The 12938-nt window shown below is 38.6% G+C and overlaps 1 protein-coding gene across 2 annotated transcripts; it reads right to left on the bottom strand.

Moving 5' to 3' along the window:
• Positions 1 to 1056: 1056 nt before the first annotated feature.
• On the bottom strand, positions 1057 to 8830 carry LOC114296075 (early endosome antigen). 2 transcript variants are annotated; one of them, XM_082880313.1, is made up of 5 exons: positions 8567 to 8830; positions 6996 to 7123; positions 2974 to 6219; positions 2715 to 2876; positions 1057 to 1583 (listed from the first exon to the last, which is right to left on the bottom strand). In XM_082880313.1, exons 2-5 carry the CDS (start codon positions 7077 to 7079, stop codon positions 1329 to 1331), a joined length of 3747 nt encoding a protein of 1248 aa, XP_082736439.1. In that variant the 5' UTR covers positions 7080 to 7123; positions 8567 to 8830; the 3' UTR covers positions 1057 to 1328. The 2 variants fall into 2 exon arrangements, with proteins under 2 accessions (XP_082736439.1, XP_082736437.1); XM_082880311.1 differs by having other exon boundaries at positions 6996 to 7118; positions 8567 to 8821.
• Positions 8831 to 12938: the final 4108 nt, after the last annotated feature.

The raw sequence follows: 12938 nt of genomic DNA, 5'->3' as shown, positions 1-12938 counted from the left end.
TTAAATTTTTTTTATAATTAGTTATGATATTTATATAAAAAAAATAAAATTATTGTGAATTTGATGTGATATTTTGTCTTATTAATTATTTTAGTATATTTTAATTTTTTGTAAATTTTAACTCAAAAAGCAAAGAAAAGCCTTCGCCAAACAAGCCCTAAGTCCCTCCTAGGTAAGATATGAAGTTCTATTAAGCAGAATGAGGACAAAACTTAAATGGTTGTCAAGCGAGGACCACCGGTATTAAATTTAATACTAAATCACCCGATAAAACAAAAATAAAAATAAATAAATAAAGAGAAGAAGATGAATGAAAGATGACTTTTCTTCGGGATTACCAAGCTGAGTCTTTATCAACTTTGTTTGCCGGGTATGCTGCATATTTAGGGAGATTTGGCTAAATATTGCTTTTTTAATAACATGTTATAAAAATATTGCAGATCCCAAATGATTTGTCACAAGTTTAACCAATGATTTCGTCTTTAGTATGAATAGTTGAACGGAGACAAAATCACGTGATAAACTTACGATTTCTTTTTTTTTTTTTTTTGGGATCAGCGTGTTAAAATTATAATTTCACCTCAAAATCATATATATTCAACATGTGATTTTAACTTTGCCATGCTGGCAAAGTTGCGAAGTTGCTATTTAGTCAACTCAGCATAAATTTAAAATTTGAAGATGCAATTAAATTTCCAATATGAAAGTGAGCTGAGCTGAGCTGAGCTAAGCTAACCTAAACGAGTCCTCTAAATCTTCAACTTTCCAAATCAAATCGTGATTTAAAATTACAATTTAAAAAAAGTGTAGTATTTTGCCAAAACAATTGGAAATTACAGCATCTTTTTGCAATTTGTTATTAAAAAATCAATTTTGAGCCAAATCACAGTGCATACATACATACCCATTGCCGATTTGGTAGCATGGATCAAAATCAGACCCTAGCTCAGGGACCCAACCTGGCAAATAAAGGTCGTGCTAATGGCAACCCAATTGGCTCTGTCAATAACAAGAAAAAAATGCAAAAAAATTAGAATATAAATACAATTTCACACATTCCAAAACATTTTTTTAAATATATTTGTCAAGAAGCTGAACTGTGTCAATCAATTCATACCTTCTAGGCACAAAGCAAAGCTATATCTGAAACCATTGCAAAACAATAAATCGAACACTAGGTACAAACTCGAATGGCACATGAATCAATCCCCTCCCCCCCCCCCCCACACAAAACCAAAAAAACGGAGAGAAAAAAAAACCAAAAAAGAAAAAGAAAAGAGAGAGCATACAGTTATTAGAGGTAAAACCCATACTTGGGAAGCAATAAACTAATACAGTTTTCCAAGAATTATGCCAATGATGATAGACACTAGGGCCACACCTAAAACGAACTTAATGCTAGTGATAGGAGACGAAACCTCGGTGGTTTGAGTAGGGGCCTCTGAGGATGGAGTTTGTGCAGACGTAGCTTCTTGTTTTTTCTTACTCTTCCGTCTTGATGGAGTAGAAATTGTCGCTCCAATGTCTCTAGATTTCACCTCCACTCCATCCTTTGATTGAATTGCACTGCTTCCATTATCACCCTGCAACACAAAATATTGTCATTGTCAACAGCAGCAGCAGTAGCTGGTTAGATTTTGACTGAAAAAATAATCTCAAATGAAAATGATTAGAATTTAAAAATAACATCATTTAAATTTGTTTCACATCATAAATGGTAAAAGGCAGATCCAACTACGTTTTTCTCGTCACTAATTCTCAAAAAATTGGGAAAATTCCTATCTTCTTCACCAAAACCCAACACATCATTGCATGTTCCTGTGAATGGCATAGAAGTGAACATGTTATCAGCCGAAACTACTGCTTATATCCAAGCTATGCTCTTTCTTACTACTAATTCATTATAGGCCTGTGACAAGAGTCTGCTCGCACAATTGGAGTCCCCAACACTAAAACTTGAATAGAGATTATATATAATGTAAACCATGGTGCAAAGCAGCATAAAATTGGATTTGGCCTTTTGAATAACAATCAAATGCCAAAATTGATGGAAATGTCATCATGTAAGCATGATGGATGAGTGATTAGTGAATGTGTGTGTGTCATAAATATTTAGGAGGTGTCTCAACCAATTTAATAAGTTGTAATATCCTATGACGTGGATGGTATATGATGAGCCAAAATGACATATAGAGCAATAGAGAGAGAGAGAGAGAGAGAGAGATGGCTGGGGTGGGTAGGTGAATTTTTGAAGAGAGGGAGAAACATGGATGAAAAATAAGAAAGAGAGATGACCTCAGAATTTCATCAAAAAGAAAAAAGAAAAAAAAGGGCTGCCTGGAATATCATTATCCAGGCCGTCCATGGGAGCATTTAGCTATGTGACATTGCTAAATGAAAAGAAATGGAGGTCATCCAGTTCCATGAGAACTGGAGAAGAATCAAACCCAGATTCAACTCTTGTGTGATCAGTGATGCATAATAGAGTAGCATGTTTTGCTAATTCAAAGCAATATGCACGAATGCAACAGAATTTAGTTTGTAATGTACCGCCATCCACCTACTTTTCTTTGAACAATATGAATGCTATATACAAACCAAATAAGGCATACATATATATGTGTCTGTGTGTGTGTGCGTGCGCACTCAAGAATGAAAGTACATATATGTATGTTCATGTGCTAACACGTGCACACATTTTGGGGACAACATACCTTTTCTTTTGATTTAGCATCAGCTAGCTGTAATTTCTGCTCAAGCTCTTTCACTTGCTTTTCTAGAAATAAGATCACTTTGTTCTTAGCTTCAAGATCTTCCAAGGAACGCTTCTTCAGTGCAGCCACTTGTTCAAAGTCTTTTTGAGAATCTGCTTCTTTCTGTTCAATTGGAAATCCAAATCCAGAACCAGTTAATGACACCCAAAAAGAAAAAAAAAATAAAGGCACAGTAATATATTATTCACAAGGCACTGACATGAGATTGTAGTTTCTGCCCTTCAAGCGTAAGCTGCTCTGTCAAATCTTCTATCAATTTCTTCGAAGAGTGATACTGTTCCAGTATTCCGTCCTTCTCAGCAACTGTTGCAGACAACTTTGCTTGTAGATCATTTAGCTTGGACTCATACGTAGCCAGATCCTGAGTAAGCTTTGAATTCACCTCAGCCAGCTGTTCCCTCTCTTTTTCAAATTGGCCTGACTTGTTTTGCAGCTCTTCAACAATGCCTTCCAGACCCTTCAATTTCAAGAGGGTCTGTTCGAGCTCAACTTTTTGATTTTCTGTGACACCAGATGTTTCATGAGCTTGTTCTACATACATTTTTATCTGTCCTTGAAGTTCATTTAGCTTTGCAGTTAAGTCCTTAGCTTCTAGATCTCTTTGACTAAATTTCTGAATGGTTTCATGTAACTGTCTTTCATTCTCTGAAACCCGTGCTTCAGCTGCTAAATGAAGTTCAGATGCTTTCGAGTGCCGATCAGTTAATTCAGTAATAGTATTCATGTGATACATCAGTTGCTCAGAAGTGGCTTCCTTTTCAGTATGAGCTGAGTTCAGTGATTGTTGAAGTTCATTAACCTTGTTTTTCAGCTGTGTATTTGTCTCAACCAACAGTTCATTCTCTGAGAAAAACTGTGCAGCTTTCTCTTCTGCCTCCAAAATCTTTCTTTTGAGTTCTTCATTCAATGTCTCGAAAGAAACGAGTTTCATTGTAAAATGATCCAATTCTTCCTTCGCAGATGCGGATCTTTCAGCTGCTTCAGCTATCTGCTCTTCGTAAACCTTCACTTGATCTTCAAGAAACTTAAGTTTCTCAAACATTGACTTTGCCTCTGAATCTCGGTTGGTGAAGATTGTCATTGCTTCTTGGAGTTTCAGCTCTTTATCTCTTGATAGAGACTCATGTAGTGACTCAAGCTCTGCGTTTCTTGCAGTAGCTTGCTCTAACACGCTACCGTGATGCTCTAGTTGTTCCTCGGCAGACTTGAGCTTCTCCGTAACTTCACTTTCTCTCATCCCAGCAGCTTTGAGATCATTTTCAGTGCTTTCTAATTTCTGTTGAGTCAGATTCAATTCATTCTGTAAGACTTCGAGGAGAGTTTCTGTTTCAGCGAGCTTCTTGCTGAAATTTCCCAATGCATCTTCTAAATTTTTCTTCTCGTCTGTTGTGCCATTCAAGACATCAGTTAATTCTCTTTCTTTTTCAGTGGCCATTTGCAGTGCAACCTCAAGGCTCGATGCTTTTAATTGGAGTGCCTCTAGTTCAGCTTCAAGTTCAGATATCTTATCAAAGTGTTTGTTGGATTCAACTTCTACATCCCCATGTTTCTTTTCTAACGTGCTTATTTGTTCTTCAAGTTCCTGGATTCTGTATTTCTCCGCTTCAAGCAACAGCTCCAACTCTTTCACCTTTTTGTCAGCATCCTCTGCTTTCGAATGAGATACTTGGAATAAACCTTCTAGGTCACGGCTGCGTTCATGTGTCACATTGGCTCGTCCCTCTAGTTCAGCACATTTCTCAGTAACATTCTTTAATTCCAACTCAAGCTCAGAATTGCGTGAAGATGACTGGTTCAAGGATGACTCCATCTGAGTTATGTTAACCTCATATTCTTGCATTTGGGCGCTCAGCTGTTTCTTCTCTTCCTCTACTTCTCTCAATGTGCTGCTGAGTTCAGAAATTTTTTCAGCAAACTCTCTCAGGTCTCTTTCAGCATCATTTCTTTTCAGTTCTAGAAGATTTAGCAATTGCTCTAGCTCTACATTTCTCTGTTCTGAAGCTATGCAACGCGTCTCGAGCTCTCTCAGTTGCAATTTAGATTCTTCTGCTGCTGCATACGAAGCTCGTACTATGTCTTCCAGCTCAAGATTCTTTTGTTGGGCAGTTGTTGCTGCATATCCAGATTCATGATGGAGCTCTTCCAGAGATTTTAACTTTTGTTCCAGTTCAGTACTATTCACCAAAGCTTGAGACAAGAGAAAATCAGCTTTACAGAAGTTCTCATCTGATGATTGCAACTTCATCTCAAGATCACTGCATAGCTCCTTCATTTCAGCTGCATTACTTGTTAAATCAGCCACAGCAGCTTCGAGAGCTTCTTTGTCTTTGGTTACTTTGGAGAGCTCCTCCTGTATCATTGCAACCTGTGACTCCTGGTTTCTCAACCCAGATTCTAGCAATTCCTTTGAATGCAGTTCCTCCTCCAGCCTGAGTTTGACTTCTTCCAACATGGACACCTTCGCTTGAAGATCTTCTTTTGTTGAAGCCAACAAATTATCAAGTGCTGATATATCTTCCTTTACCTGAGATTCTGAAGCCTTTCTCATATCTAATTCTTGGGTCAGTTCATGTATAAGAGCCTCCTTTGAAACAAACCTCTTTTCCATTTCCAGAACTTGTGATTTTGAAAGCTCTAACTCCTGTTGAACCATGAACAGCTCAGCTGTGGTACTCTTCAGTGCTTCTTGAACCTTCTGATTTTCAGCGATATTCTTGTACAGGCCCTTGATTTCTTCCTGCAGGGAAGACATCTGATCTTCCATTTCTTTTGCACTCAACTTGGCCAATCCAAGCAACCTTTCAAACTCTATGGCCCTTTTTGTTTCAGATTCGGCATGTGAACCACTTTGCTTATGCAACTCCTCAAACTTATGCACCTCACCAGCAGATGTTTGCAGCTCTTGCTCTAGCTCCCCCATCTTCTTTTTCGAACTCTCAAACTCAAGGCTCATATGGTCAAATGCTTCCTTCACATTGACCAGCTCTTTGTGCTTTGTTTCTTGAGCTTGTAATGCCTCTTGGAATGCATTAACCTGTAGATTGTATCTCTCCCCAGCTTCCTTGATCTGCTCCCACAGTTTCTTGTGATTAAGTTCAAGTTCGTCATATTTCTTCCCACTTTCCTCCAGCTTCTCCTTTGTAAGCGAGACTTCATTCTTCAGCTGAGCATTCTCAGATTCAGAATGCTTTAGTGCTCCAGCTACTGTTTCCAATTCGAGTTCAAGTTCTTTCACTGTTTCTTGGGTTTCTAGAAATCTTCTGCTTTCAGATGAATTGCTTAAGCTTCGTTCAATGACAGATGAAGCAGCAGGTGTTTCTGCAGTATGTGAACCATCCTTTACATATAAGGATTCCTTCTCTACTTTTATAAATTCTCCATCCAATGCTGTTTCTTCCTCTTCTTTCTTTTCTTCCTTTTGCACTTGCTTCAAGTCTCCTGTGAACTGCAATAAGAGTTTCTAATCAGCAGAACTTTAAAAACCATATATGCCACAAGTTTCGACAAGGACATTTTCCGTATGGAGATAGTCCAACCCAAAAATGCAATGATAAGTACCTCACTTAAGAGTCCAATAATTTATTATCAAGTGTTATGGAAATACATTCTAAAGATGACATGAATACCGTTCAACAAATTTTTTTTAGTGGTATGCCCTAAAATCCAGTCTGGGAGATGTTGGGATACTCTTTCGTAAAACAATTTTATCATTTAATTAATAAGAGGCAATGCTCATGATTATTATGTTACTTTCTATGCTATTGTTTACATGATAAGCCCATAGAATAAAGTTGAGAAAACATGAAGTTAAAATTTAAAATGAGACATTTATACTACTCAATACTTTATTTTTAAAGGTTTTTAGCCATAGGACTACTAACTAGGCATTCGTAATCCAGATAGACAACAGAGCAAAAAAAAGTAATCCAGATACACTAGCACAACAAGTTATACTTGCTGATTTGAAGGTTAGCTATTCTCAATTCAAGTCATTTGTGTGGGAATGCTAAAGAAAATATATAGGTACTTGTTACAAAACAAATTCACTGAGAGTGACTGACTGCTCATTAACGAAAAGTGACTTCTTCCATTTGTGTGCTATGTGTCTTTCTACTTCTTTGTCTCTCTACACTATTGACTGTAAAATGGAAGAACTATAAAAACAAAACAAAACAAGAAAGCAAAATCAAAAAAATAGAAAGACACATAGCACATAGCTACCTTAGTGAGATCGGCACTGCTATCTGTGTTCTCAACCACCTTCATGACTGGTATATCTGGACTTGCTTGCAACTCTTCTTCCATATCTGAATGACTTGCACCTTATGGACTTTTCTTCCCAGTCTGAGCTGACATAAGCACATAATTAGATCAAGCATATAGCATGACTGGGAAATTACTATTAGAGCTGAGCTCAAATACAAGTTCAATTGTTCGTTAGTTAACCAAAAAATAAAGTTTACAGAGTCTAAAAAATTACTTTTTTCGTTTTGGCTGAATGGCTATAAAACTATATCCAACTAAAATTCTGCTGTTAGTGAGCCTTGCGACTAACTTAAAAACAACTATTGGAAATACATTTCAATCTGTAGATTGGGCTGAATCAAAGAACATGTAATGGGTCATAGTAGACCTTCTAAACAGTGATTCCCATGTACCACAGAAATATGAATTCCCATCCTAGGCAAACCTTCTTTTCATTTCTCCTTTTCTGCAGCAGAAACCTAACTACCTTCATTCAATGCTATAAAACTCAATCTCTATTAATTATGGTCCCCTACTCCATCTCATACTTACTGGCTAGGACATTGATCACAGCCAGAACCTTACACAATTAACAGGAAAAAGTAAATTTGTAGATTTAGAGAAAACATGCAAAAAGATCAAACTAGCAGATCTGAATTGCACGACTTCAAATTGGAAGACCACAAGTCATCATCAACATAGTTAGGTATATCTATTCAGAAAAGTAATCAATTGTTCCGAACCTAGATCATAATTAGATGCTTATCATCAAGCAAACAACAACTACAGTAAATCGCAACAAGAAAAAAAAAATGATTAATGATTATTTTAATTGAAATATCAAAATCTTCAACAAATAGTAGCAGCAGGATCGGCATATATGAACCAAAAACAAAAGAGATCACTTACTTGCTTGGACTAGAGAGAGTTTTTTTTTGCTTAGAAGAAGTGATTTTTCCCTTAATTATTATTGGAAGTGTGTATATATGTATGATTCTCAGATCATAATTTTAACAACTTCAAATTGAAATACCGCAAGAGATCTTCAACATATCTAGGTGTCTATTCAGAAAAAAGTAAATTTGCAGATTCTGATCACATCGATCAGAAAATGAAACAAACAACAACATCTAAAGTAAATAGAAACAAGAAAAAAATAAAAATATGATTAATGTTTATTTGAATTGAGATATCAAAATCTTCAACAAATAGTAGCAGTAGGATTGTAATATCATCGGAACACACGCACATAAGTATAATTCTCATCACTAGCAGATCGGAATTTCACACTTCAAATTGAAACAGCACAAGAGATCTTCTAACATATCTAGGTATGTATTCAGAAAAGTAAATTCGTATAGATTCTGATCACATCGATCAGAAAACGAATCGATCATTCCCGAACCAGAGATCATAGTTCGATGCTCATAATCAAACAAACAACAAGAAGTACAGCAATTATCAACAAGAAAAAGAATACGATTGATGATTATTCTAATTGAAAGAGCAAAATCATCATACATGAACAGAAAACAGAGATCACTTACTAGCTTGGCTGAGAGAGAGAAGAAAAAGAACTGTTTGAGTGATCGGAAGTGACTTTTTTCAACTTAATCACTAGAGAAATTTTTCTTCTTCTTCTTCTTCTTCTTCTTCAGAATTGAGAACTGACGAGTAGATTTGGATTCAAAAGCACTTTTCAGACCGAGAGAGAATATTTCGCTGTAACAAAATGAAGAGGGAATATTTCTTTGTTTCGTATGGAGGCCGTTTCGGGTCCCACGTGTATACCAAGTAAAGTCAATTTTCACCGTAAATTACGATATATTTCACGATTTATTTAAACTACAAATTATTTAAAAAAAAATTATATTCTTTTATTTAAAAATTTTAATTTTATAATAAACTACAAATTATTTTAAAAATTATATTCCTTTATTTAAAAATTTTAATTTTATAATAAATTATTCATTTTATTAACAATCCTTTAATTGAGTCTTCCTAATTCTACTCTAATGATATGGATGAAAAAATAAAGTTTGTGAGTGGAGCGTAGAGGTATTTTTATATGGGTCATTATCACATCATTAAGGGTGAAATTAAAAAATCTTAGTTAAGGGATGAATTATTTTTTATTAATAAATCACAAAGTCAATTAATAATTTTTTATAATATTATAATATATTTTAATTAATAATTTAAATAATTTAATTATTTTTTTAGGTGAATAAGTCATAAATTAAAAAGATAAGAAAATACACTAATACAAGGGGCAAGCCCCAGGCCTTAACAGAAGCTATACAAAAACCACCGACACAACATACACTAATACTGCCCACATGTTCAGTACTGCCAACGTAGCAAAAAACTGCCACTACTAAAAGACTAGACTATGTATTTATCTGTTCATATCCGCAATGACAATCAATACAAAAATGTACATCTGTTCAGATTAAACGATTTTAATATGCTCAGGAACCTGTAGAGGGTCAAAAATTAAGCTCTAAATTAAATATGGGCCTAAGTGTTGATGTCGCCTTAGAAATGAAAAAGGAGCATGGGCTAAAGCTTAAGGGAAATGGGCCAACAGAAGGCTAAAGCAGGTCCGACCCGCCAAGGGTCCAAACGGACTCCACGAAGGAAAATGCCTAAGTCAAGTTGCAGAGGCAACACATGTAGCGGCAACGCATGCAACGGTCAAGCTGCGGAGGGAACACTTGCGGCGGTCAAGTTATTGAGGCACTTTGCCTCAGCGTCGCCATTACCCAATAATGTCAGTTCAGCCACTATCTGAAGTTGCTAAGGGAAAGAGAAAGTCGAAGCAACTAAGTTGCGGAGGCGATACTCACGACGGTCAAGTTGCGGAGGCACTTTGTCTCAGCTCTGCCATTCTAAGTATTGTCAGTTCTGCCGCTACCTGGAGTCGCTGAGGGAAGGAGAGAATCGAAGCAACTAAGTTGCAGAGGCATTACTTGCAGCGCCCAAGTTACAGAGTCACTTTGTCGGCGCCATCTCCAATATTATTGGTTTTGCCATTTGAACTTGCCACAGGAAAAGACTGCCGCAACAACTATAGTGCCACAACCAACTTGCGGAGGGAACATCCCGCTAAGGTGATAGCAGCCTTTGGGAAAAGCTTCCTCTCTACAAGTACAAGCTAATGCTTGGCGCTGATAACAGGCCCCAAGGTATTACTAGCCTAGGGCTAATAGCAAGCCCCAAAATTCATTAACTTGGCGCTGATAGCAAGCTCCATGACTTGCTGGTTGGAGCTGATAGCAAGCCCAGAGATACCAGTTTACCACAGCAATCCTGCGAAGATAGGAGCAGGGTAGCCCGAGTGTAAGGGACTCTCTTTCTATTGCCCAGGTCATGGACCTGCCTTAGTCGCATAAACAGGACTAATGAAATCCCCTTGGGCTTGGTACTAAGGCACAACATGGCTGATAGTAGACTTGGCTGTGGCCTTCGCCCTGGGAAACTGGGGAGTTTGTGGTCAGGTGGCTAAGGGTGGAGCCTTCGTTGAAGTGAGCACGAACATAGTCGATAGCATAGTGTCCTGAGAATGTATGTATTGGCCAAGTAAAACTGAGAAGGCAAGTGCAACAGCAAGGTTTATTGTTGCAAGTGCACTTGCTGAGGTTCGAGCTAAGAAGGTAAGTGAAGTGGGAAACACTCCCGCCGCAGCTGCACTTCCTGAGGCTCAAAAAGGAGTTGCAGCGCCAAGCACTCCCGTCGCAACTACACTTGCTGAGGTTCAAAAAAAGTAGTTGCAGAGGCAAACAGATAGTACACAGTACATGTAGAGGGACACGTGGCACCTTCAGCCTAGTGGCTCAAGGCAGAATATTCCATGTGATCCTCTGGGACACATGTCCTCTCTCTATGTGGCCACTTGGTGTCCTTTTGGTACCAAGGAAAACCCTATAAATAGGACCCATTTCCCAAGGTTCAAATAAAGAGAGGACATGTATGCACTGCCATACATTTCTTCTTGAGCTACCTGCTTCACCCTCACCTAGCTGCTCACTTTCCATCTTCCCAGACAGTTGCTGCTGCTCATTCTCCAATCATTCCACCATTCTTGGACCATTAGCATAGTTTGGCCTCTCTAATCACCTTCTTAACCTTGAACCCCTCTACATTTCTAGCGACTCTGCTAGGGAGGTTGCTTTGTTGATGGTTCATACCTGCAATGGCTTACACACTTCACTGGCAAAGATGACAGAGGATGAAGTTTAACAACCCCCATGGAAACAAGGCTCTTCCAATGGCGGAACAACACATGTAGAGGACCGTGACCACAGTGTTGTGATTGAGGTAGTCCAGTCACTCCAGGATACACAGAGGGAGATCTTGACAGCCTTGCGAACTCTCACTGAGGCTATTATGGCCATGTCGTCTAGCCCAGCCCCAGCGCAAGCACCTCCACCTGTAGCAGTCCTAAACTCAGTGCCTAACCTGTTTCCTGAGGTTCGGGCTTCGATCCAGGTGCCTCCGATGGTACCTTAGGCAAACGGTACAGCCGTTGGTTCAGTTACCCAGGAGCAGATTGGTCCATTCTAACCCACTCATTTCATTACTCTAGCCAACGTATAAGTTGTGCAAAAGCAAGAGCGTAGAAAGAAGCAACTGCCATCTCTCCCAGACCCAGATGTGAAACCTTCATACTCTCAGGAGATATTGAACATGCCATACCCAACTGGGTATATAGTGCCCAAGTTTATTAAGTTTAATGGAAAACAAGGCAATGCCAGAGAACATGTGGTGAGGTTCATTGAAACCCTTGGTGTCCATGGCAGTGACCACTCTCTGCGCTTTCGGGAGTTCTCCAAATTAATTACTGAAAGGGCTTACTGCTGGTATGTGAATTTGGCTCCCAACTCGATCAAGAGTTGGGAGGAGATGGTGAACAAGTTCCACATGAAGTTTTTCCAAGTCCAAGAAAAAGTCACAACCCTCACACTTGCGCGAGATGTCCAAAAAGAAGGCGAAGATATACTAGACTATGTTAAGCGGTTCCAAGATAAGGCAATTGACTATCATGAACCAGTAGATGAGGCCTACTTAATGAACATATGTGTAGAGGATGCCATATGCAGCTACAAATTTTCTTGGTGAACCATAATCTGCCTACCTTTTCAGCCTTGGCTGAGGCAGCTAGGAACCTCAAAATCACTGGCCCTCTGCATAGATCTCGCAACAGTCACCGCTACTCCCACAGTAGCAGAGTTGCCGCGGTAACCTCTGTAAGAGGGAGCCTCTTGCAAGGGGAGGCGTCATCCTCTCAAAAGAGGAAGAGTTATGAGGACAGAAATCCATATCCTTGTAGCCTTGAGAATGTTAAGGCCTTGGTTAAAGAATGGGTAGCCGATGGTGAACTTACTCTGCCTTCGATTGATGACTCTTCAACCAAAAAGGACAAAGAAAGTCCAGATTATTGTATCTATCATAGAACCACCAGACACTTTACTAGAGATTGTTGGACTTTGAAAAGTATCTTCAAGAAGAAAGTTAACGCAAATGAGTTGAAGTTCAAAGATGCCGGTAATCATGATGTAAGGAAAGACCCTTATCCTAACCACAAAGAGAAGGAGAAGAATGTTTATATGATTGGGTACCTTGGGCCCGTGTGTGATCAAGTGCACATGGCGTTCTACTATGATGAGTTAGAAGAAATCACTAGTAGCTAGCTCCCTGGGACAGTACCTGTAGAGGCAAAATTCGCAGAGGATACTCATGTTCAGGCCTTGTAAAACTCTGTTAAGTTTCGCACCTTTTTTGACCAGCTAGAGCTGAGCCAAGCCACTAGGCTAAAAGTAACAAAGGCCCTCATCAACATTTCTGAAGTGCTCCATGACGAAGTTGCTAAGGCCAAGGAGTATGTGCCTCGACATAGCTAGGAAGATTATGGGGCAA

This window comes from Camellia sinensis, chromosome 7 (assembly GCF_055761805.1).
Source record: "Camellia sinensis isolate YWXY chromosome 7, ASM5576180v1, whole genome shotgun sequence".
Classification (NCBI taxonomy): Eukaryota; Viridiplantae; Streptophyta; class Magnoliopsida; order Ericales; family Theaceae; genus Camellia; species Camellia sinensis.
This window is presented reverse-complemented; position numbering and strand designations above follow the sequence as displayed.